This window comes from Podarcis erhardii (genome assembly GCF_964252035.2).
Source record: "Podarcis erhardii genome assembly, chromosome: 10".
Lineage (NCBI taxonomy): Eukaryota > Metazoa > Chordata > Lepidosauria > Squamata > Lacertidae > Podarcis > Podarcis erhardii.
In genome coordinates, this window is record NC_138500.1 from 61,561,614 (window position 1) to 61,587,001 (window position 25,388).

General features: G+C 45.5%; 1 protein-coding gene across 10 annotated transcripts in view; it reads right to left on the reverse strand.

The window, feature by feature from the left end:
• The window catches only part of PANX2 (pannexin 2), a 50,110-nt gene that overhangs the window by 12,789 nt on the left and 11,933 nt on the right, over positions 1–25,388 (reverse strand). Inside the window, exons 2-4 of one of the 10 annotated variants that reach the window (XM_081877943.1) lie at positions 10,923–10,979; positions 8,483–8,530; positions 5,618–5,817 (exon numbers count right to left, since the gene is read on the reverse strand). The exons of 3 other annotated variants lie outside the window; for them this stretch is intronic. In XM_081877943.1, the coding sequence (XP_081734069.1) occupies positions 5,618–5,645 (28 nt within the window). In that variant the 5' untranslated portion in view covers positions 5,646–5,817; positions 8,483–8,530; positions 10,923–10,979. Of the gene's footprint in view, positions 1–5,617; positions 5,818–8,396; positions 8,786–10,922; positions 10,980–25,388 lie in introns of those variants that run through there. 6 more of the 10 variants (XM_081877940.1, XM_081877941.1, XM_081877942.1 and 3 more) reach the window with 6 other exon arrangements.

Here is a 25,388-nt window from a genome sequence, read left to right on the forward strand (position 1 = left end):
ACCTGTCAACCACCTGACCTCGCATGTTATCAGGTGACTGGGTGCTTTGACGTTCCAAAGTCAGGACTTCAAAGACCCATGCAAGGCTTGCTGCAGGCATGGCTCACACAGCCAATCTAACAGGCTTTGGCTCTGCCACTCACCAACTGATGGGCAAGCGGAGCTGAAGCCAGCTTCTCCTTGCCAATACACCATCAGGAGTGCACTTTAAGGTTGCCAATTGTGCACTGGAAGCCGCATCTCTACTTGTGCCACACCTGATATCATATATGACAAAAGCTGTAGGGCAGGTAGGTGTGGTTTGGGGGGGGAAACGGCCTCATGGGCCAAAATTGAACCCTCGTTTGACCTGCAGACTGGAAGTTCCACACTCCTGACTTAATGGAACAGAAGCTTTGACTATACAGCAACAATATATTCAAAGAACTTGGCTGCTCAAATGTTGAGCAGCATTTTTAAGTCCTACATTCTCTTTGCTGTGTCCAGATTCTTCTCTGTGAGATCTGTATCTGAATGTACTCAGACAGAGAAAGGTAGTTTAAAATTATCAAGGCATCTAGGACCATGGCGATTGTTTACCTCTCATGTGCTGAAGGAACAGCTGCTGTGTTCTAAATTTTGGAGCTTTTAAAAAAAAGTCCTGAAGGAGAGGCCCAATCTCTATACAGAGATGTTCTCAGACAACAATACTACCAGAAATACCAGACTATCCCATGGTATATTTCTATGACAGTTAATCTGGCCTGTCTTGAAATCACAGCCCATTGGGAAAGGGTACAGAATCCATATCCCAATGCATCATATTCCAAAGCAATGGGCAGCCCGTTGTGAATTTAGCAGTATGGAAGCCCCCTCAAAGCATGCTGGATTCAAACACCATATTCAGGGTAACAGAATAACTTCTATTCATAACTTGTGCAGAGCTTGTTTGTTTATTATAAAACACGAGACAGGGTAGATGATAGCCAACAGCTTTACTTCCTTCTGTAGCTATGTTTCCAAGGGAAACTGTTGCAAGCTAATGATCAATGTAAAGTGCTCCCTTATAATTTGAACACCAAGACATTTTGTGGTGAACGCCACACATTTTCTATATGGAGAAAAGCACAACAGCTATGATTTTTAGAAACCCATCAGCCCCATTTTGGCTATATACCTTCTATGTAGATGCAGCTGTCCGGTGTCCTGTAAATCATCTGGGAACCCAATTAAAATATAGATTTAGGTACATAATGGGTTGGTTTCACTGTAGCACTAAACCACCGTTAAGTATTATGACAGGCTCCTCTCAGGTTTGTGTGCTCCCTTTTTTTCTGGTACAGCTGGAACGAAGGGTTGGGAAATGTTCACTCCCATTTTAAGTAAACTACAGCTTGCTGTGTCTTCTGAACTCAGGCAAACCGTGGTTACTCTTAACCTATGATTAGTGGAAACAAGCCATCTTCAAACCAGACTTTATGAAGCTGACTTGTTTCCACTAAACATAGTTAAAAGATTAGACGTAGTTCAGAGAACATGCTAACCTGTGGTAAAAAACAGAAGCTGAAGCTCTCAATCAATATTTCTCATTACCACACCAAAGGAAGGCTAGGCTCATTTTTGTAACACTAAACCATGGTTACATCTCAACACAACCATCGTTTCTCTGTATGGATATTGAGTGATCTAGAATCCAAACACACACTTATCCTTCAGGGAGGCATATTTTTAACTTTAAATCTTGACAACTTAGAGCAAGGGTCAGCAAGGTTTATCTTGCCTGGGCCTGATCAGTCCCATGGAGATCCCTCCATGGGTTGGATTGCGTGCCCACCCGCATTTCCGGTGTCTGCGTCAACACAATTTCTGGCATCTGCGCATGTACAGATGCAATTTCTGGAAGTGAGTCCCCATGCCACACTGGTTTAGCGCACTCAGTTTGGAGATGGCTCGTGGGCCGGTCAAATGACCTCTGCAGGCCGCTTTCGGCCCATGGGCGTTAGGTTGCTGACCCCTGACTTAGACAGTTCAGGCTCTGTTAGTGTCTTACAATAATTTAAAACAATCAGAAATTAGAATCTAACTTAAAACATAGCCTCTGCAATCCACTAAACCAGGGATCTCAAAGCCCTTTCTGATACAAAAGTTCTCACTAGTGGAGAGCAACCAGTCAGTCGGCTAACAGAAATCTTGTAACTATGACACCATTTAAGAGTAGGACTCTAAATCTTATGGCTGAATGGAGATTTCCTCCCACCCCAGGAATGTACTTAAACAAAGCATTTTAATTTGTCCTACATATGTGAATGTCTGCCATCCACTGTTTAGGCAAAGACAAAGTTCTGTACTTCATGATGCTGTTGTGGGAGTAAAGTCAGTTCTCAGCCACTCAGGCATGGGACCAACTCCTATCGATGGGATCCTGCCATGCGTGAGTTTGCCCACAACGCACTCAGATAGTGCACAGAAACACAAGGACTGTCGACAATATACAAGCCTCCATATAAGCTCCACTTGCAGTAATGATAGGTCTTTTGCATGTGCTATAAAATTATTAATTCAGTTAGGAATGCCTTGTTTCACTTGTGTGGGAGGGTCTGTCTAACTGATTTCAATAGGGCTGCAATTAATTTTGCCTTATTTGTGTAGTTTTCACTGCCAAAGATTATTTTTTGCATCTGAATACTTGTGTTTGCTGCTAAGGACTCTGCAAATATTTGCTTTCAAGTGTTCTCTAGGGAGAAATTTACTGTGGCATACAGTGACACAATAATAGTTTAGGGCAAGGGATCTGCATGGGTGAGTCTATTCTGTACTCATAACAGCTCACAGATGCTCCTTTACTAAATGCAGGAAATGGGCTAAATTATTCACAGTGCCCTGGCAAGGAGCTCCTAAAATAATGCTATTAACATCTAGCTTTGGAAGATGTATGCTGAAAGTACAAAGACTGTCACATTTTGGTGGATTGTGATCACACAACCATGACTCAGGCAACCATATAGGACAAAGTCGTATCAAGGCTCGCCTTCTGTAAGAAGTTGCCTCAAGCTGATTCATATTGTATGATTTCTGGGAATAGAGTGACTCCCATCACGGGACACATGAAGAGATGTGTTGTGTGAATGACCTCCACATCCCATAAACTTCCTGACAATATTACGGCAAGCAGTTCCCGAAATACCTTGGTAGTAGGTCTCATCATGACTTAGCGCAAGCTGTTCAACATCATTCAACATCAAGTGACGGCAATCACTTGCAAAAAAGGAAAGGAAGAAAGGGACTACAACTCCCATCATCCCTAGCTAGCAGGATCTGTGGTCAGGGATGATGCGAATTGTAGCCCAAAAGCAGCTGGAGACCAATGTATGGAGAACTCTGCTAGTATAAAGAAATAAACAACTCATTTGTAGTGTTACACCTCGCCTGCTTAAACCACATAATCCCAGTACAACATCTCACTGCGCATAGTCACGTGTTTAAAATGGAGTTATTATCTTGCTGCCAATTTTGGATTACAGTCATACCTCGGGTTAAATATACTTCAGGTTGAGCATTTTCATGTTACGCTCTGCGGTAACCTGGAAGTAATGGAACGCGTTACTTCCAGGCTTTGCCGCTTGTGCATGTGCAGACGCTCAAAATGACGTCACACGCATACGCGGAAGCGGCAAATCGCGACCTGGAAAGACGCAGGTTGCGTTTGCTTCAGGATGCGAACGGGGCTCCGGAACGGATCCTGTTCGCATCCAGAGGTACCACTGTATTGGACCGGCATGGATATCTATACTTTTCACACGAAGCTGGTTACCTGTCTTTTCCCCCTGAATGAAAATATGCTCCAAACTAACACCAACAAGGCATTTTATAGAAAATACCGGTAAATATTTTAAGAAAGTGAGCCCATTCCTAATGTGTTGCTGGGTGAGCTGCTGTTCCAAGTTCACCTCCTGATTGGAAAGAGGTAAGCTGAGAGCAGTGGGTTGGCATGGGCTGTTATGCCTCTGTGAATGGGGAACTCAATCGGCTGGTGCAGGAGAGACAGACTAAAGAATTGGTTTCTCTTCCTCTCTGCAGTCAGCATGGAAACCAAGGAGACTTGTAGATCCCACTCACTCATCTGCATGGAAATCTGATTCATTGGCTATGGCCATGAGGCAGGTTGTTAAGCAGAATTCTTTTAATTCTCTGTACGAAACAGGCTCTGGAGGATTGAGCTGATGAGACCAATAATGGCTCCAACAGTCAAGAAGGTGGTTTCTGCATTTGCTATAGGGGCAGATAGGGCTCATCAACAGGGAAGGTTGCCCATCTAGGACATGGGTAGGCAAACTAAAGCCCGGGGGATGGAACTGGCCCAATTGCCTTCTTAATCCGGCTAGCTGACGGTCTGGGAATCAGCGTGTTTTTACATGAGTAGAATGTGTGCTTTTATTTAAAATGCATCTCTGGGTTATTTGTGGGGCATAGGAATTTGTTCATTTCCCCCCCTTCAAAATATAGTCCGGTCCCCCACTAGGTCTGAGGGACAGTGGACCAGCCCCCTGCTGAAAATGTTTGCTGACCCCTGATTTAGGAGAAGGGACTCTCTAACCCTAAACATCCGCTGCCCTGTTTTGAACATGTAGGTGTGAACCATGTTTAAAGCATTGCTAATCCACCTTGTTCAGGATTTCATTCAAACCAATAAGATCAAGCAAGAAAATATATGGCAAGCTAAGTGCCTTAGCAACACTGGAATGCTTGTGATATCATCAATTGCTTGTGGCCACTAGGCTGCTTATTTTGCATACATGTAAGCTTTAATTGTCACAGACGGAAAACTCTGCATTTTAATTTCCTCCTGACCTCACTTTTTACACACCCACACCCACACCAACACACCCAGACAACTCCATATTCTTGCTGAGGATAATATTTAGTACACTTGATGGAGCGATTCTAGATCTCAAAAACTTATAAATAATAATATTAATTTTATATTTATACCACACCCATCTGGCTGTGTTTCCCCAGCCATACTGGGCAGCTCAAAACACATCAATAATGGTAAAACATTAGACATGAAAAAAATTCCCAAAACAGGGTTGCCTTTAGATGTCGTAATAAATATTATGCAGTAATAAATGTGGTGAAGCAAGACACTGTTGTTGTTTTCTGCAACAGACTGACACGGCTGGTCCTGTGGAAACAGCTAAACAAGGAGGCCAGAATAAGTGATAACATCTTTTGAAAACTACAGCAGCAGCAGCAGCAAAATCAGTCCTCAGAAACTGTTACGTAGTTTGGCCCTCGACACACAACTCCTCTTGGCTGAGATCATGCTACCTGAAAGTGCTTGTTTTCCGATAAATGCAGCTTCCTAATAAGCAGGCATTCATCATTTGGATTTGAGCGTATTCTGCGGCATTAGGTAATACTGAAAGTCGGGCTCTTTGACCTTTGCAACAACAGACCTCAGCGTGAAAAACAAAGAGAGAAAGCACAGCGGGTTCAGCTAATGGAGAGAGCTATTGTGCATGAATAACAGGCTCCGCATAGGACAAAAGAATGTAATGAAGCACATCGTTTCCAATCCATCCAAAGCTTTGCATGTGCAAACTCGGCTGAAATGAGAGAGCTGCACAAGAGCGCACACCTGTTAGACTGTGCCCATATTGTACCATAATGTTATGCAAATTTGCCCAGAAATAAACCTCCTAGCGCTCTTCTAAGCTGAACAAAAATACAAGACAACATGTGAATTCCTTGATTTCTTTAATTGAGTGCAAAGCAGGCATTGCATTGTTCCTGTGAATCAGCTTAAAAGAACAACCATGTCCCCGGAACCTCTTCTTTCTGGAAAAGAAATGATAAATCGGTTAAAATAGTTTAAATGAAACTCGTTATATTTTGTTTGCCAGCAAGTAAACGTATCAGCTTTTCTCACTTGGGCCAGGTGATTTTTAAAAATGGAAATCCACAAATTGTTAGAAAAACAATAGATGCCACTCAATAAGTATCATCAAATGAAATGCACCATGAACTGGTGAATCGAGGACTCTGGCGCCATGTTTGGCAACCACTCCTTGCTAAGCCAATCATAGGCAAGAGTTGTGGCTTCTGAAGGCTTTGCTTTCTGAGAAGACGGCAGGGGCCAAAGCAGGTGATTGGTTCCTGAGAGTCGTCTGGGTGAACACTGCTGCCTTCCATTGTCTGATATCCCTCCTAGGTAAAAGTAAAGGTACCCCGGACCATTAGGTCCAGTCGCGGACGACTCTGGGGTTGCACGCTCATCTCGCTCTATCGGCCGAGGGAGCTGGCTTTTGTCTGCAGACAGCTTCTGGGTCATGTGGCCAGCATGACTAAGCCACTTCTGGTGAACCAGAGCAGCGCGTGGAAAGGCCGTTTACCTTCCCACTGGAGAGGTACCTATTTATCTATTTGCACTTGACTCCTGCTAGGTGGGCAGGAGCTGGACCAAACAACGGGAGCTCACCCCATAGGGGATTCGAACTGCCTACCTTCCAATCAGCAAGCCCTAGGCTCTGTGTTTTAGACCATCCCGATATCCCTTCTAGCTTTGCCTAATCCAGAAGTGACTACAACTCCTGTCCCTCACCATTGACCATTGGTGGGAGTTGGAGTCCAAAAGCAGCTGTGGGGCCACGGCTTTCTCATCCTTGCCCTAGCCCCTCAATACTCTTGTGGAATCTGCCCAGAGGCTCGTATCCTGTGTTTCCATGCCAGTCATGGAGGGAACCCTCTCCCCCAGGAGCCAGCACAGAAACGTATTCTACTTAGAAAGCTAACTGAAAAATTGTCTTCTACTGAGACGGTTGGTGGAGAAGGGAGAGCTTTCCTCCTTTCCTCTGTCGCCAGCAAGGAAAACAATAGCCTGCTTCCTCATAGGCATGGATTTCCTTGTTGTCTAAGAATACCAGGCGAACTGCTAAAACTCAAGGCTGCCACAGACCCAGCTCAATCTTCCAACATTTGGGATGCATCTCATAGCTATTCGGACCTGAACGGTGATCACCTCTGGTTTAAACCTCTGAGCTGCTATCCTACGGTACTGATGCATCTCTGCTGACCAGCTTCTCCAAGACATTTGTCTGGGCTCAATCACTGATGAGGTCTGATCCCAATGCTGCCTAGGACCAATGGTCTCCAAGACAGGCCAACGCTGATTCAAATAATCAGGTGACTTGGTTGCTCGCATCACGAGTGCTTACATTATACACCTTTTGGTGCCAGGCAAAAAAGTTCCTTTGGCTAGCTGACACCATAGCTGTCAACGTTTCCCTTTTTTAAAGGAAATTTTGCTTATTCCGAATCGGATTCCTCGCAAGAAAAGGGAAAAGTTGACAGCTATGACTGACACCCAATGTCCTTTTAAATGTGTTTTGGGAGGGGTGATTATTGGTTTGTTTTTGTTACATAATTTGTGTTTCTTATATTGTAATTTTATGTTGTGAACTGCCCCAAGATCTACGGACGAAGGGTGGTATACAAATTAAATTAATTAATTAACTTAAATTAAAATAACGTAAAATAACAATATCATAGGTGAAAAAACATAAAGGTGGTGTGCAATTGTTTTATTTACTACAACTGTGCGTCACCTATATGTTTTTTCATGTACAGTGGCACCTTGGCTCTCGAACTTAATCCGTTCCGGGAGTCCGTTTGATTCTCGAAACCATTTGAAAAACCAAGGCGCAGCTTCCTATTGGCTGCAGCAGCTTCCTGCACTCAGTTGGAAGCCCCGTCGGACGTTCGGCTTCTGAAAAACGTTCGCAAACCGGAACACTTACTTCTGGGTTTGCAGCGTTCGGGAGACGATTTGTTTGACAACTAGGCTGTTCAGGAACCAAGGTAAAAAGGTAAAGGTACCCCTGCCCGTATGGGCCAGTCTTGACAGACTCTGGGGTTGTGCACCCATCTCACTCAAGAGGCCGGGGGCCAGCGCTGTCCGGAGACACTTCCGGGTCACGTGGCCAGCGTGACAAAGCTGCATCTGGCGAGCCAGAGCCGCACACGGAAACGCCGTTTACCTTCCCGCTAGTAAGCGGTCCCTATTTATCTACTTGCACCCAGGGGTGCTTTCGAACTGCTAGGTTGGCAGGCGCTGGGACCGAACGACGGGAGCGCACCCCGCTGCGGGGATTCGAACCGCCAACCTTTCGATCGGCAAGCCCTAGGCGCTGAGGCCTTTACCCACAGCGCCACCCGCGTCCCTGTGTTATTATTAATTAGATTTTTATACCTCCCTTCGTCTGGCAATCTCAGGGTGGCTCACAACATAAAATTTATATATATATATATAACCAAAATACATCATAAAAAGAGTTTGGGATGAAATCTCAACTAGGAAGTGGTGGTGATATTCATTCTAAGTATCCCCCCCCCATTTAATAAAAATATAATTATAGTACCTCTGGTTAAGAGAAGTATCCTCAGTGGCAAACACAGCTTTCTTGAGAAAAACATTCTCCCACAATGTGCACAGTAAAATACAGACCTCTCTCTATGCCATGATTCAGAACACAGCTCACGGGCGAGAGTTCCTCTGAAATAAATGACCAGGTTTACGGGTTCAGACTTTTTCAGTTTAGTTGGGGGCAAATGAAACTCATTCAAATATCAAAAGAGCCTAACCTGTTGTTGCTGTTTCAACATAACATAACTGTCTTTGGAGGGCCTCAAGGTGGGGCAGTAGCCAAAGTCCTGAAGTCAACGCGAGACCTTCAGTGGGGTCTGAGGGACAAAGGCGCTCTATGCTCTTAGCCACCCCTTCAATCTTAACTAGGCTTCCAAGTTCCCTCTGTTGAAAGAACAGATTGCGCACATCTTTATTCTACCCCGTATCTGATTTGAAATTATTGTGTTGGTGTATATGAAATCGTTTTCAATGCTTTATTGCTAAATCGCTTCCACGTGTTTTACAAGGCAGCAATTCATAAATGGAACAAAATAAATCAATCTCTCAGACACATTGAGAATCTGGCTTGTAGGCTGGCCACATTCTGTCCCCTCCACCAGCCAGCCCTTTGCTGATGAAAGGGACCAAAACTTTGAAAGCCAACCTGGTCCTTCAAAATTCTGGAAGCGTTCAAGTTCCTAAACAGGTGTGCAGCAATATCTGTGTGGTTCTTTACATCCTGGCTTACATAAAGAACATAAAACTGTATACGTGCTACTTCTGTGAAGTGGTTGTACCAGCTATGTATATAAACCAATGTGGCTTTCTTCTCTTGCTGACCTTATGGAACACGTCAAACATAAAAGTCTGAAAACACTTTTGATCTCGTTTTCTCAATGTCACGGCGGCATTAAAGAAAAAAGAGAGAGATGAAAGAACACAGGAATTAAAAAACTCCATGGTACATTCAAATTATCTGAGATTCTTCCTGACCTTTTCTGTATGGGGAAAGGAGACTGAATAGGGCTCACTTCCTGCTCTTTAACGAAAATCAGCAGTTGTAGAGATCCAAAGTCTAATTTTAGCACACATCAAAGCTACAGCTATCATTTGGGGATGGCGGAGCCCCAACTCTAACTTGTTTGATTACATCACAGTCCTTTCACAGATCTGGAAATCATTATTTCAAAATCTGTGGATATTCTGCACCACAAATCAAAATCTTCATCTTACTTAGCTAATTTTCTTTTGAATAGGTTTGATGGAGAAGGTTGCATGACATCTTAACATGTTTTAGTGATGTTCACTGAGGTCCACTTCTGAGGGCTTTCTGGCAGTTCCCTCACTGCGAGAAGTGGAGTTACAGGGAACCAGGCAGAGGGGCTTCTCGGTAGTGGCGTCCACCCTGTGCAACACCCTCCCATCAGATGTCAAGGAAATAAACAACTATCTGACTTTTAGAAGACATCTGAAGGCAGCCCTGTTTAGGGAAGTTTTTAATGTTTGATGTTTGGTTTTCGAACGCCTTGTGAGTCGAACGTTTTGGCTCCTGAATGCCGCAAACCCAGAAGTGAGTGTTCCAGTTTGCAAACTTTTTTTGGGAAGCCAAACGTCTGACGGGGCTTCCAACTGAGTGCAGAAAGCTCCTGCAGCCAATCGGAAGCCGTAACTTGGTTTTTGAACATTTTCGGAAGTCGAACAGACTTCTGGAACAGATTCCATACTTGAACCAAGGTAAGACTGTATTCTGTTGGGAGCCACCCAGAGTGGCTGGGGAGGCCCAGTCAGATGGGCAGGGTATAAGTAGTAAATTATTATTATTATTATTATTATTATTATTATTATTATTATTAAGTTGTTGGGGCTGCCTTGGATGTGTATAAGCAGTAACACACTGGGTTGTATTCTGACCTAAGTCCACTGAATTCAATGCATCTATTCTGAGTGTGATTAAGTCAGACACTAACCCAATGTCTATATGCATACCTCTGGCAACCAGAAAGGTAACCAATATAGAGCCACACTGAAATTGTTTTGGAAAGATCTTGAGCTTTCTCATCAATTTTCTTCTAAAAGATCAGTCCACTGAAGGTGCCGTTCTATATCAAACACTTACTTGGGAGTAGGCCGGCCCCACTGAGACGGTCATGAATGATTGCTGAGTAAATATGTATAGGAACAGTCTGCACGAGAGTGAATAGGAATATCTGAGGTTCAGCTATACTACCAGTATTGAGGAAATCCTTAATACTATATTTTAATTCTGGGGTGGTTAACCCCCAGCTTGGGGGTTGAGTCTACAATTTTGAAACACAGTTCAGATGAGGAGAGGCAGGCTGTTTTCCTGTGTGTGTGTGTACATGTGAGACTTTGGGATGTCCACTGCCAATATCCACTCCCACCCAAGGGTTGGTCAAGGTGCCCCATTCAAACAGATGTACTAAACTTAACACATTGAAAAGTACAAGTTAAGCAGGGGAGATTACATATTGGGGATTAAACAAAAGACCGAAAATGACTCATCAGTCATATAACTTACTGTCTCCTCCATTACTTCTTTAGCAGGAGAGTGGTGGAGGGCTGCAGTGGGGAACTGCTAAGAGACAGAAAAATACAGTATTCATGAGCTTATTTGGGTGTAATCAAGCCATTTTGAGCGGATGTCATGAGAAAGCCAAAGAGAGGGCTATGGATTAATCTGTACACTACCACCTGGCTTTTCTGCTGTCTTAAAAAACCCAACTGGAATATTTGGGGAAGAGAAGAGGATCTATAGAAGAAGAAGAAAAGTGCAATCTTTGCTGGAAGTCAGATACCGTTATCACTTTTGAAATATACAACTCAATATTATATAAGCTACCCTTTGAAAAGGATCTATCCTTAAGCCTCTTAAAGGGCATCTGAGAGATGCTGTAATTCCAGATGAGTAACCAGTGGTGGAGGTTAACAACCCCTCCTCCTTTCATTCAGATGCCCGGGCTGCTGCGAAATGAAACCGTCCCATGATCCGACGATGAATCATTCCGTTTGCAAGCCCCATGAACTTAGACACAAGCAAGCAGCTTCCACATTCAGAAACCACAGTCATAGCAGTTCACAGAAAGATGCAACAGACTGAAAGAACTGGAGCAAGAACCCCATAAGCCCGGCATGATCAAACTTGGCCCTCCAGCTGTTTTGGGACTATAGTTCCCATCATGCCTGACCACTGGTCCTGTTAGCTAAGGATGATGGGAGTTGTAGTCCCAAAACATCTGGAGGGCCAAGTTTGGCCATGCCTGCCATAAGCAATCAAAGAACTCATTCCAATCCCTAACTGGCAATATATTCCATGATGCACTGAGTCTTCATACTAGGCCAAGGGAATACTTAGATTACAATCCCATGCACCCTTACCTGAGAGGAAACCCCACGGAATTTATTCCAAGTAGACATGCACGGGATAGCACCATTAAACTGTTCCTAGCTATTTCCTTGCTGCTCTTGCCATGGGGGGAAAGCAAGACAGGAAATGTGTATCAGGTGATGAGAAGATCTGGAAGCAAGTCAAATCTCAGCACTATTTGGAAACATAAGGGACCCTGACTATTAGGTCCAGTCGTGACGGACTCTGGGGTTGCGGCGCTCATCTTGCTTTATAGGCTGAGGGAGCCAGCGTACAGCTTCTGGGTCATGTGGCCAGCATGACTAAGCCGCTTCTGGCAAACCAGAGCAGCACATGGAAACACTGTTTACCTTCCCACTGTAGTGGTACCTATTTATCTACTTGTACTTTGACGTGCTTTCGAACTGCTAGGTTGGCAGGAGCTGGGACCGAGCAACGGGAGCTCTCCCTGTCACGGGGATTTGAACCGCCAACCTTCTGATCGGCAAGTCCTAGGCTCTGTGGTTTAACCCACAGCGCCACCTGCGTCCCATTATTTGGAAACGAGAGATCCTCTAATCCTGAATATTGAAACTCTTGGCTTGAAAGTCCTGTTTTTCAAACTATCAACGTTGGAGGGAATCCTTTCCACCTTGACTGGTCTGCTTTAAGCCCCCCCCCCCCCCCGGTGCTTTGTATACAATTCTGGGGCAAGTTTTAGGAAGCTTTATAGCGGTAGTCTTCTTCCTTTTCAAACCCAAGAACCAAGTACCCATCTGGGGAGCCACTTCTTAATTTATCATCGTATACTTGCATGTTAATAGTGCTGCAGTTGTGACCCACCTCAGACCAAACTGTGACCCAACAGAGGCTTCCAACCCACCAAGTTGGAAGACCGTTGCTCTACAGTGCATGGAAAGTATACGGCAGGTAACTGGCCCTCACTGTTGCACTGTGCAACTTGAAAGTGTGTCCTAAAACACAGATGTCAACAGAAGTGTAGTGGTCCTGGTTGCAGGGGGTCCAAGATCCATTACTATTTCTGTAGCCTGGTCCCAGCATGGTTCCTGCCTCCAGCATCCTAAAAAGTACCAGGCACTCCGGATTGGCTCTTAGGGTTACTCTGGAGAAAGCGCACAGTTTTTCTGTATGCTCCAGAGCTAACCATTTAGGAACAATGAAAACACAAGCACACACAGGTCCGGTTTACCAAACACAATGCATTCCGTGGAAACCTTTCATTAGGCAAGTGTTCATATAACGAGTCCACGATTTCCATTATTTCCTATGGAAATATTTCTAATGCGGGATTTGTTTGCTTTCCTTCTACCCCCTCCATGTTTTCTTCCTGAAATGGCTACAGCCAACCAGAAAAAGTAGAAAACTGATTTGTCCAAATGCTCTTGCTCTCTGATTTGTCCAGTGTCCACTGTCTCTCCATGGCTTCTGCCCAAAAATGGCTGTCGCCAACCAGCAAAGCACAATGAACAAGGAAGTAATGAAACTGGTTGTTTGGATAAGTGAATCTGCAGTGTATAGCAAGGTTTGGCCATAATTATTTTCATGTGGGTAAGTGAATTTTTGGATAGTGAGTGTGCAGATAGCAGGACCTGAGTGCAATTAGGTTTCAAGAGAATGGTGTACAATTTTTTTGTAATGTACAACAGTACTTAAAGCAAAATACAACTGAAGTCATTCCAAAAGAAGATATTGAAATACCCCAAACCATTTACTCATGTACGCACATAGAACGCATATAAATAAAATTTATTATTATTTTAATTTGATTTTAATTGATTTTTATAATGTAATATTTTTAGAATGTGTGAATATCTGATTGTTTGATTGTTGATTGTTGTTAGCCGCCCTGAGCCCGGCTTCGGCTGGGGAGGGCGGGATATAAATAAAATTTATTATTATTATTATTAACAGAGCTAACTGAAAGGCGACACACATGGAGATATACATTGATCATTGCAATGATTACCTAATTACAATGTATAATTGTAAGTTTATTGTATAATCTTAGAAGGAGTGTGTGGCTGTGACTATTATGAAGGTACACCTGAATTTCCCACTCTACTATTACCCATCACAAATCTGCAGGGTCAGAATGGAAGTCTGGATAGCACTGGATAGCACCCACAGGGATTTATGTGAGGGGCAACCCAGTGAATTTGGAAAACTGGGAAATATGGGCAATCACAAAGTCAGCTAATTATGAGGCTTTCCTGGCAGTGAAATGTCCTATTATTATTATTATTATTATTATTATACGTTATATGTAGGGCTGCCTCCGAAGACAGTTCAGAAACTTTAGCAAGTGCAGAATTCAGCGGCCAGGTTGCTCACTGGAGCAAGACAGTTTGAGCATATTACACTAATCCTGGTCCGACTGCACTGGCTACCAATTAGTTTCCGGGCCCAATTCAAAGTGCCAGTTTTGACCTATAAAGCCTTAAATGGCTCAGGACCACAATACCACAAGGACTGCCTCTTTCCATATGGACCTAGCTGGACCCTGAGATCATCTTCTGAGGCCCTCCTTCGTGTGCCTCCTCCTTGAGAGGTCTGGAGGGTAGCAACACGAGAACGGGGCCTTTTCTGCAGTGGCTCCCCGTCTATGGAATGCTCTCCCCAGGGAAGTTCGCCTGGCGCCTTCATTATACATCTTTAGATGCCAGGCAAAACCTTTCCTGGCCTTTGGTTGACCTGATTGACATGCTATACCAGGCTTCCTCAACCTCAGCCCTCCAGATGTTTTGAGACTACAATTCCCATCATCCCTGACCACTAGTCCTGCTAGCTAGGGATCATGGGAGTTGTAGCCCAAAAACATCTGGAGGGCCGAGGTTGAGGAATCCTGTGCTATACCCTTTTAAAATGTGGCTCTTTTTTTGGGGGGGTTATTGGGTTATTGTTTTTATTTTTATATATTGTGATCTTTTCTGTGAACCATCTGAGACCTCCGGGTATAGGGCGGCATATAATTTGATGATGATGATGATGATGATGATGATGATAATAATAATAATAATAATAATAATAATAATAATAATAATAATAATTTATTATTTATACCCCGCCCATCTGGCTGAGCCTCCCCAGCCACTCTGGGCGGCTCCCAATCAGTATTAAAAACAATACAGCATTACATATTAAAAACATCCCTGAACAGGGCTGCCTTAAGATGTCTTCTGAACGTCAGGTAATTCTTTATCTCTTTGACATCTGATGGGAGGGCGTTCCACAGGGCGGGCGCCACTACCGAGAAGGCCCTCTGTCTGGTTCCCTGTAACCTCACTTCTCGCAATGAGGGAACCGCCAGAAGGCCCTCGGCGCTGGATCTCAGTGTCCGGGCTGAACGATGGGGGTGGAGACGCTCCTTCAGGTATACAGGACCGAGGCCGTTTAGGGCTTTAAAGGTCAGCACCAACACTTTGAATTGTGCTCGGAAACGTACTGGGAGCCAATGCAGATCTCTCAGAACCGGTGTTATGTGGTCCCGGCGGCCACTCCCAGTCACCAGTCTAGCTGCCGCATTCTGGATTAATTGCAGTTTCCGGGTCACCTTCAAAGGTAGCCCCACGTAGAGCGCATTGCAGTAGTCCAAGCGTGAGATAACTAGAGCATGCACCACTCTGGCGAGACAGTCCGCGGGGAGGTAGGGTCTTAGCCTGCGTACCAGATGGAGCTGGTAGACAGCTGCCCTGGACACAGAGTTAATCTGCGCCTCCATGGACAGCTGTGAGTCCAAAATGACTCCCAGGCTGCGCACCTGGTCCTTCAGGGGCACAGTTACCCCATTCAGGACCAGGGAATCCTCCACACCTGCCCGCCTCCTGTCCCCCAAAAACAGTACTTCTGTCTTGTCAGGATTCAACCTCAATCTGTTAGCCGCCATCCAACCTCCAACCGCCTCCAGGCACTCACACAGGACCTTCACCGCCTTCACTGGTTCTGATTTAAAGGAGAGGTAGAGCTGGGTGTCATCTGCATACTGATGAACACCCAGTCCAAACCCCCTGATGATCTCTCCCAGCGGCTTCATATAGATATTAAAAAGCATGGGGGAGAGGACAGAACCCTGAGGCACCCCACAAGTGAGAGCCCAGGGGTCTGAACACTCACCCCCCACCACCACCTTCTGGACACGGCCCAGGAGGAAGGAGCGGAACCACTGTATAACAGTGCCCCCAGCTCCCAGCCCCTCTAGACGGTCCAGAAGGATGTTATGGTCGATGGTGTCAAAGGCCGCTGAGAGATCCAGCAGAACTAGGAAACAGCTCTCACCTTTGTCCCTAGCCCGCCGGAGATCATCAACCAGCACGACCAAGGCAGTTTCAGTCCCATGGTGAGGCCTGAATCCCGATTGGAAGGGATCCAAATGGTCCGTTTCCTCCAGGCGTGCTTGGAGTTGTTCAGCAACCACCCGCTCAATCACCTTGCCCAAGAATGGCAGATTTGAGACTGGGCGATAGTTGGCCAAATTGGCCGGGTCTAAAGATGTTTTTTTAAGAAGCGGTTTAATGACCGCCTCTTTCAGCGGGTCTGGGAAGGCTCCCTCACAGAGGGAAGCGTTCACCACCCCGCAGAGCCCATCGCCCAGCCCTTCCCGGCTCGCTTTTATCAGCCAGGATGGGCAAGGATCAAGGAGACAGGTGGTCGGTTTCACTCGTCCAAGCAGCCTGTCCACATCCTCGGAGGTAACAGATTGGAATTGATCCCATGTAACAGGACCAGACAGAACTCTAGCACTCTCCCGCCCTGGCCCTGCTCCCACGGTGGAGTCTACCTCCTTCTGAATCTGAGCGATTTTATCTGCAAAAAACTTTGCAAAAGCATTGCAGGAGATCTTGGGGTCCCTACCAGGCCCCGGTGGTACAGGTGGTTCTGATAGATTGCGAACCACCTGAAAAAGTCTCCTGCTGCTGTTTTCTGCAGATGCAATGGAGGCGGTGAAGAAGGCCCTCTTCGCCGTCGCCATTGCCACTTGGTAGGCTCGACGTTGAGCTCTAACCTGTGTCCGGTCTGATTCAGAATGAGTTTTCCGCCACCGGCGCTCTAGCCGTCTCAACGATTGTTTCATCACCCTCAGCTCCGGGGAAAACCACGGGGCTGTCCGGGCTCCATGCAATCGGAGAGGGCGCTTCGGAGCCAGACAGTCAATAGCCCTGGTTAACTCCGCATTCCAGCGGGCCACCAGGGAATCAGCTGATGATGATGATGATGATGATGATGTCACTACCCTCCATCTGAAAATCACAGCGCAGTTCACAGATAGTGGTCATATTCCTCAAGGGCGCCATAGATATAGAAGGGTGATTAACAATGGAGATGCAATAAGGAGCTGGATAAAAATACAGTGGTACTTTGGGTTACATATGCTTCAGGTTACATACGTTTCAGGTTACAGACTCCGCTAACCCAGAAATATTACCTCGGGTTAAGAACTTTGCTTCAGGATGAGAACAGAAATTGTGCTCCGGCAGCCTGGCGGCAGCAGGAGACCCCATTAGCTAAAGTGGTGCTTCAGGTTAAGAACAGTTTCAGGTTAAGAACGGACCTCCGGAACGAATTAAGTACTTAACCCGAGGTACCACTGTACTGAAGATAGTACAGAAGATAGCCCCTGGATAATTAAGCAGTATCTTTTTAAAAGCATGATGTTGCTCCTGAAATAAGCGCACTTCCCTCTTAATGTCTCTACACCAAATCTAAAATGTTGCTACAGTTCAGAGTCAAGCCCAACAATTTGCCGGCATTAATTGTGCATGAAAACTGGACCATGCCCACTTAGGCAATTAATTGTTTTCAAACCTTTGCCCTCTCAAATTCAATTGCTTGTCCTGGCGCACAGGAAAACAAAATGTTCACTTCATCTTTACCTTTGGGAATGTTTGCGCCAGCTGCTCCTATTCTGAAGCTGCTCTGTGCCCGGAATGTTATTTATTTGCTTGTAACACTTTGTCCCCGGGAACTGAAAATTGTCAGTCAATTTGTTCCGGCGACCATGCCAGAGTCACACATTTTGATGGGCTACCTGAAGGATGCCACACTCAATATTCTCTGCAGGCCCTTCCAACACTCAACAAAGAAACAAAAAGCTAGAGGCAATAATTTTCTGCTTGGAGCTTCTAATTCCTCTTTTTGGAATTTGGAAGCTTTTTAGAGCTTCTAATTCCTTTTTGAGGGCCAGGCATTCCAGCTATTGAAAGTTGCTTCATAACCCAATACAGTGGTACCTCGGGTTACAGACGCTTCAGGTTACAGACTTCGCTAACCCAGAAATAGTACCTCGGGTTAAGAACTTTGCTTCAGGATGAGAACAGAAATTGCGTGGCGGCAGCAGGAGGCCCCTTTAGCTGAAGTGGTACCTCAGGTTAAGAACAGTTTCAGGTTAAGAACGGACCTCCGGAATGAATTAAGTTCTTAACCAGAGGTACCCCTGTACTGTAATCTATAGCTATTTTACACTCTTTTTTTAAAGAGTCCTTTTTAATATTTCCAGGGGAAAACAATGAGTTGGGACATCTTAATGCAGCTTTTGAAAAGTTTTGAAGAAACTTATATACTGGCGATAGCCACAGCCTACCCACAGCATTTTGTGCCAGCTGGAGTCTTTCAGTCTCACAATGGTCAAGTCTTGGGGTTATACTATACAGTCGTACCTCGGAAGTCGAATGGAATCCGTTCTGGAAGTCTTTCGACTTCCAAAATGTTCAAAAACCAAAGTGTGGCTTCCGACTGGCTGCAGGAAGCTCCTGCAGCCAATCGGAAGCCGCGTCAGATGTTCGGGTTCCAAAGAACGTTCGCAAATCGGAACACTCACTTCCGGATTTGCGGCGTTCGGGAGCCAAAATGTTCAACTCACAGGGCGTTCAGGATCCAAGGTACGGCTGTATGCTACAGTTTGACATGTTTCTCAAAGCAGCTTCCACAGCGAGCCGTTCCTAATTCATCTCTAGCCAAGGTGCAAACACCTTTGCCTAGGCCAGCAGTGGTGTCCAAGCTTTTTTCAAAGAGGGCCAGATTTGATGAAGTGAAGGGCCGTGGTTAACCTTTTTTTAGGATTGAAGTTGTTGAGGTGGTTTTTTTAATAGGATTTTACCTCAGGAAATAAACTGCCACAGGGGCTGGATTAAACCGACCTGCGGGCCAGATTAGGCCCCCCGAAACGGACTTTGGACATGCCTGAGATGGGGGTAAAGACATCCCTGCCCCATCAATGCCCCCTTAGTGTGTGTACAAGCAGAAACAAATCTGACCCGAATGAAGCTGTGTTGATGCGAGCACCCGGAAGGAAAGACTGTGAAATTCCCCATGAATAAACAACTACATTGCACTCAAAGGCGGTAATGTCAGCGCATCTGTCAGGGGTTCAGAAGGAGAGACACAGGAGGGGGAGCAAATGGAGAGTGAGGAGGAGGAGTCCGAGGGGGGAGCAGGCAGTGACAGTGGAAAGAGTTATTCCACAAGCCTCTCCAGCGAATCGGAGGACTCACAGAAGGGAGCGCCGATGGCCAGAGCGAGGGGGGTTCCAGGGGGGAAGCCCCAGGAGGAAGGGGCCAGCGGGGAGTCCCTGAGCAGCAGTTGGAAATCAGGACCAGCTTCCCCACCAGAGCGCAGTGGGGAGGGGGAGTCCCAGGAATCGGGACCAGTGCTCTCACCACCAGCGGGAGGAGAGGAGTCAGGTTTGGTCACGCCCACATCAGGAAGCGGGGAAACGGTCAGGAGGAAGGTTACCGGCTGGGCGCGCGCGCCAAGTTCAAATGTACAGGCGAGCGGCACAGCAGGGAGCCCGGGTAGGGAGCCAGGTCCTAAAGCTCGCCGGAAGGAAGGGGAAGACCAAGGGGGGTCAGCGTCAGAGGAGTCCAGGAAGGAGGAAACCCCAGAGGGCAGAAGGACCCAGCGAAGGAAAGAACAGCGTAGGAGGTGGAGCCGGGCTAGGATCTTAAACTGGTGTGGGAGGAGCAGTGAGTCAGAGGGGACTTAGCCGGTCTAGCGTCGAGACGTGGGTCTGCGCGCCCAGAGCTTTGAAATGGAAACTAAACTTCAATAAAGACTTTGTATGTTATATCCACCGGGCGTTGGTCCTCTGTGAGCTGGGATCTAGAGGCAGACCTGACAGCATCCTAAATAAAAACTGAACTCAGTCTGCTTCCAGAAGGCTGCGTATCTTTTAGTTATTACGTTTTTCTTCAGTTCAGAAGCCTGCATGTTCTTACATTGATGGAAAATGGTTTAATGGAAGGCCCCACAACTTAACTCTTGCCACTTTGCCATCTTCGCCACTGCCCCACAAAAACCAACCAAGGGCTTAATGTGAGCACCTAAAACGTTTCACTACAAACCCAAACGATGTGTTGAATCAGTAATTTTCAGAGGGCTGTATGATTCACTTTCTAAAAGCTATGGGGTGTTTGTGCTATGGTCATTGAAGCTGAAAACATACTGCTTTTAAATGCCTCAATGCAGATTCACACAACATTAATAGGTATTCGCAAAGAGACAATAATTTCCATATCATATCCCATTCCTGTTCCCAGCCAACCCTATTCCCCGGTACAAAACGGTCACTCGGAAACTCAGCTCTTCTAAATATACTTATATCCGCAAATACATTTATATTTCATGTTCATATGATTTTTGTTAGAAACAATAAGTTACTCTGATAGCAATTTAATATTGCATGTTCAAAAAGCTAATGCCTTGTTTGCAATGGATACAATAGCTTCAGAAAGTTAGAGGGATATAAGGACACTTTGCATTTTCTGTACATTATCTTGTAATCCTTACAACAGCCTTGAAAGGGAGACCAGGATTACTATTCCTACATTGCGGATTGGTGACCTAGCGAGTACACAGCAGAAACAAGGTTCAAAGTGGCGTTGAGATGAAAATGAAACCACACTTACACCACAAATCCGCTCCACTTCCCAGTGGGGAGGAGTTGCGGTGGACCATGTGGCCACCCACTCCCCTCTGGGGGCGGGGGATGGAGTCCCACATCCCCTGGAGGTTCCCAGCCATGTCATTCGCCTGCCAGCCAATCCGCTGGCTGGGGGGCGTGGCCGGGCCCCATTTAAACTGAGGTGTAAGCCGGAGTGCTTCCTCTTGGCTCACTTCCTCAATCTCCCGCCCTCCCTCCTTATTTTCAGGTTTCGAATTTGGCCTTGCTATAGACCTCAGTTGGTCGCCATTGAGGGGCCTGGTAGGAGTTTTTCCACTTGGCAAATTGGCATGGGCCATTTGGTTTTTGCCTACCTCGGAGCAATCGTCACAATTTTGTAAGGTTTGGCGGTTAGGCATTGGTTGATCTTATGATGGGGGAGGGGAGGTGCGGCCATCACCTGCCCCTCCAAGCTTAAGGGTATTCTGTTAAAGGAATCCGGGGGGGGGGGGTGGATCTTGTCTGAAGTCCGGGGTTGGGCTAGGGATATGACACTGTCGGAGTTGCGCTCGACCGAGCGACTCTTCCGGAATTGCCTCCGACGTGATTAACGACCTGAGCCTCTGATAAGCCTTCGGGCACATTCCCCATTACTCAGAGTATCCAGCACAGGGAAGGACGAGAAGTTTGAGCTACATGGCTAAAGGGTTTTATTACTAAGCTACGCAGACAGAAAAGAAATGCATCCTCTCTCTGTGAGACCAGAGAGCAACCGAAAAACAAAGGAACAGGAAACCAGTGACATCACATCTGTCTCCTGTCTTCCGTGAGACTTCCAACAGTCTGGAATCCCAGGAATGCAAACAGAGTCCTGTGACTCCAAGAGCACTGCACAGTGGCAACACACAGAAACTAACATCCACGACCTTGTTGGAAACCCAGAGGGAGCTCAAGTTGGTTCGCATCGATGGGGCTCCCCCTATTGGTGGTTGACCCTTACAGGACTCCCTGCATGGCAGGCAGGAGTCAGATATAGTCGGGTCAGTTCCAATGCCTAAGCCAATACAGTGGTGCCTCGCAAGACGAAAACAATCCGTTCCACGAGTCTCTTCGTCTAGCGGTTTTTTTGTCTTGCGAAGCATCCCTATTAGCGGCTTAGCGGATTAGCGCTATTAGCGGCTATTAGCGGCTTAGAAAAAGGGGGGGGAAGGGGAAAAACTCACAAGACTCGCAAGACGTTTTCGTCTTGCGAAGCAAGCCCATAGGGAAATTCGTCTTGCGAAGCGCCTCGAAAAAAAGAAAACCCTTTCGTCTAGCGGGTTTTTCGTCTTGCGAGGCATTCGTCTTGCGGGGCACCACTGTACCGCTCACATTCTGTAACCAATAAAGTTGTGGCCTAAATTTGCCCAATAACATTAGCCTAATATCTGTGTCCTTGTGTCTTATTTATCAATGAGGGGGTGGTCTTGGGGTCTCGACACACAATACATGTGTTAAATCTTCAAGGTTACCACAAGACTTTGGGTTGCTTTAGCTGCACAGTTATCCCTCTGGAAATTGCCACTTAAAAAGAGAGAAAAGAAAAGAGACCATTTTATAGTTGGCAGCCTATTGCATTTCTATATCCTCCAGCAAAAGGTGGGAAGGGGGAACCTGGAATCCTTCAGAATGCCTGAAGGTCTACACAGATATGGAGGAAATCAATAAGTATGCTGATGACACACAGCTCTGCTTCTCCTTTGCATCTGTAGGTGAAGCAGTGGAAGTGCTGGACCAGTGTCTTGCCTCGATAATGGACTGGATGAGAGCCAACACCGAGGCACTGTTAGTGGGTGGTTCCCTAGACCGGATGGGTGGGAGGTCGCCTGCTCTTGATGGGTTTAGACTTCCCCTAAAGGAGCAGGTTTGTAGCTTGGGGGTACTCCTGGATCTTGAAAGACCTACATTGGCTCCCAGTACGTTTCCGAGCACAATTAGAAGTGTTGATGCTGACCTTTAAAGCCCTAAATGGCCTCGGTCCAGTATATCTGAAGGAGCGTCTCCACCCCCATCATTCTACTCGGACACTGAGGTCCAGCGCCAAGGGCCTTCTGGCAGTTCCCTCACTGCGAGAAGCCAAGTTACAGGGAAACAGGCAGAGGGCCTTCTCGGTAGTGGCACCCGCCCTGTGGAACGCCCTCCCACCAGATGTCAAAGAGAACAACAACTACCAGACTTTTAGAAGACACCTGAAGGCAGCCCTGTTTAGGGAAGCTTTTAATGTTTGATGCATTACTGTATTTTAATATTTTGTTGGAAGCCGCCCAGAGTGGTTGGGGAAGCGGGGTATAAATAATAAATTGTTGTTGTTGTTGTTGTTGTTGTTGTTGTTGTTGTTCGCTCAAGGCTCAGGTGGCCTCAGTGGCCCGGAGTGTCTTCTATTAGCTTCGACTGGTGGCCCAGCTACGCCCCTATCTGGACAGGGATAGCCTAACTACTGTTGTCTATGCTCTGGTAACCTCAAGGCTAGATTAATGCAATGCATCATACGTAGGGCTGCCTCTGAAGACAGTTCTGAAACTTCAGCAAGTGCAGAATTCAGTGGCCAGGTTGCTCACCGGAGCAAGACGGTTTGAGCATATTATACGGATCCTGGTCCGACTGTACTGGCTACCAATTAGTTTCCGGGCCCAATTCAAAGTGCTGGTTCTGACCTATAAAGCCTTAAACGGCTCAGAACCACAATACCTCAAGAACTGCCTCTTTCCATATGAACCTAACCGGAGCCTGAGATCATCTTCTGAGGCCCTTCTTCATGTGGCCCCTCCTCAAGAGGTCAGGAGGGTGGCAACATAAGAATGGGGCCTTCTCTGCAGTGGCTCCCCGTCCGTGGAATGTTCTCTCCAGCGAAGTTCACCTGGCTCCTTCATTATACACCTTTAGGCACCAAGCAAAAACGTTCCTTTTTAACCAGGCCTTTGGTTGACCTGATTGACATCCTATGCTTTTTTAAAATGTGGCTATATTGTGTTAATTTTAAAAAATAATATGGTATTAGTGATCAAATTATAAGGAATATGCAAAAATGAATTAAAAAGGGAAGAAAGATTGGAGACACAATAGGATAAGTTATATAATTAACAATGAGAATTGAAAGAGGGTAAGGATTTGCTGAACTTGATTGGGTAAAAGGGAACACAAAAAAGGGAGGTGTGAGGAAGTCAAGAAACAGGGTTAAAATAAATAAAATAAATAAAATAAATAAAATAAAGCTAAAAATTGGATTTTCACTTTTTTATCTTTTTTTTTGTTTTAGTGTGTATTTTTTGTTTAACCTTTGTGTATTTTTGCTGTTTTTATTTCTATGTTGTATGTATGTATGTGTTTGTTTTTCTTGTGAAACTTTAATAAATATCTTATAAAAAGAAATTAAAATGTGGCTTTTGGGGGAGGGGGTGTTCATTGGGTTATTTTTTTAATTTTAATTTTACATATTGTGATCTTTTCTGTGAACCGCCCTGAGACCACTGGGTATAGGGCGGTATATAAATTTAACAAGTAAATCAATCAATCTGTGTCTGGGCTGGACTCTGTGTGGGAGGGGTCTCGTGTGACCGAATGCTCCTCTGTACCAAAACGCTCCTCTGCTCAGAAAAGTAGGTGTCAAGGGAGCAAGGGGTGCTAGGAACCCAGAAAGCAAAACTGAGATACCTAGTGTGGCGATCACACAGGGTCCCCAGACGTTTAACGGTCTATTGATCCCTGTGCCACCACTGTGCTCGCTTCCCCGCTGCCACCAACCTGTTACTCTCTGGTAAAACACTGAGTCCAGACAGTTGTTAAAAGTGAACCAAAAATCCGACCTGACCAGAAGAGTCTGCGACCAGAAGGAGGAGGAATACCAGGAGGAATGGAAGAAATTTAAAGACTATTTAGCCAAATATGTCAAGATAACTTAAATAGAATTACTTGCAAGCATCAGACTGGGCCTAGGATTCAAATATGTGATGTTATAGAATAATATGTTTAAAGTTAAAATGAAAAGAAAGAAAGAGGTTAATTGACTAAGTAAATTTTAGGTGAAATTAGTTTTGGAAAACTGCTACAATGATATATATGGAAATTCAGCCAGGGGACTCGAGGAAGTCACCCAACAATATTAACAAAAGTGGAATTATTACAGTTAGGACTTATGTTTGCTTGTTGTTTTGTTGTTGTTGTTTTCTTTTTGTATTTGTATGTTTGTCATAAATTTGGAAAATTAATTTTAAAAATTTTGGGGGGGAAAGTGAACCAATTTTTTTTTTTACAAACATTAACAAGTTTATGATTTCTCAGATAATATTCCTGTCAGTATCTTAACTTTAGTTTCTTTACCGGCCTATACTTTCCTAATACCTACTGACTGATCTCAGCTGTTTGACTGACGCTTCTTAACAAATTTCTCTCACACTCTCACACCAAGACTAGCCCAACCCACAGACTTATCTTCTTTGTCTCTTCCAACTCCAGACTGTCTTCTCAACCACCCTAACTCTAACTCCTCCAAAAAACCCCCTCTGTGCTTAAACCTTATACACAGTTAACTCTGCCCCTTGGGTTCCCAATGGTTAGTCATTTTACAATTAGCTAACCCTTTCCTTATGAACCCGGTATGATGTCACACTTTTAGGAGGGCAAACGACACACCTAGGAACAGAGGGATGGCAAGCAGTGCTCCGTGAAGAACAAAAAGCAAGGGCAGCTTATTTGCAAAGGTAGCGCAGCAT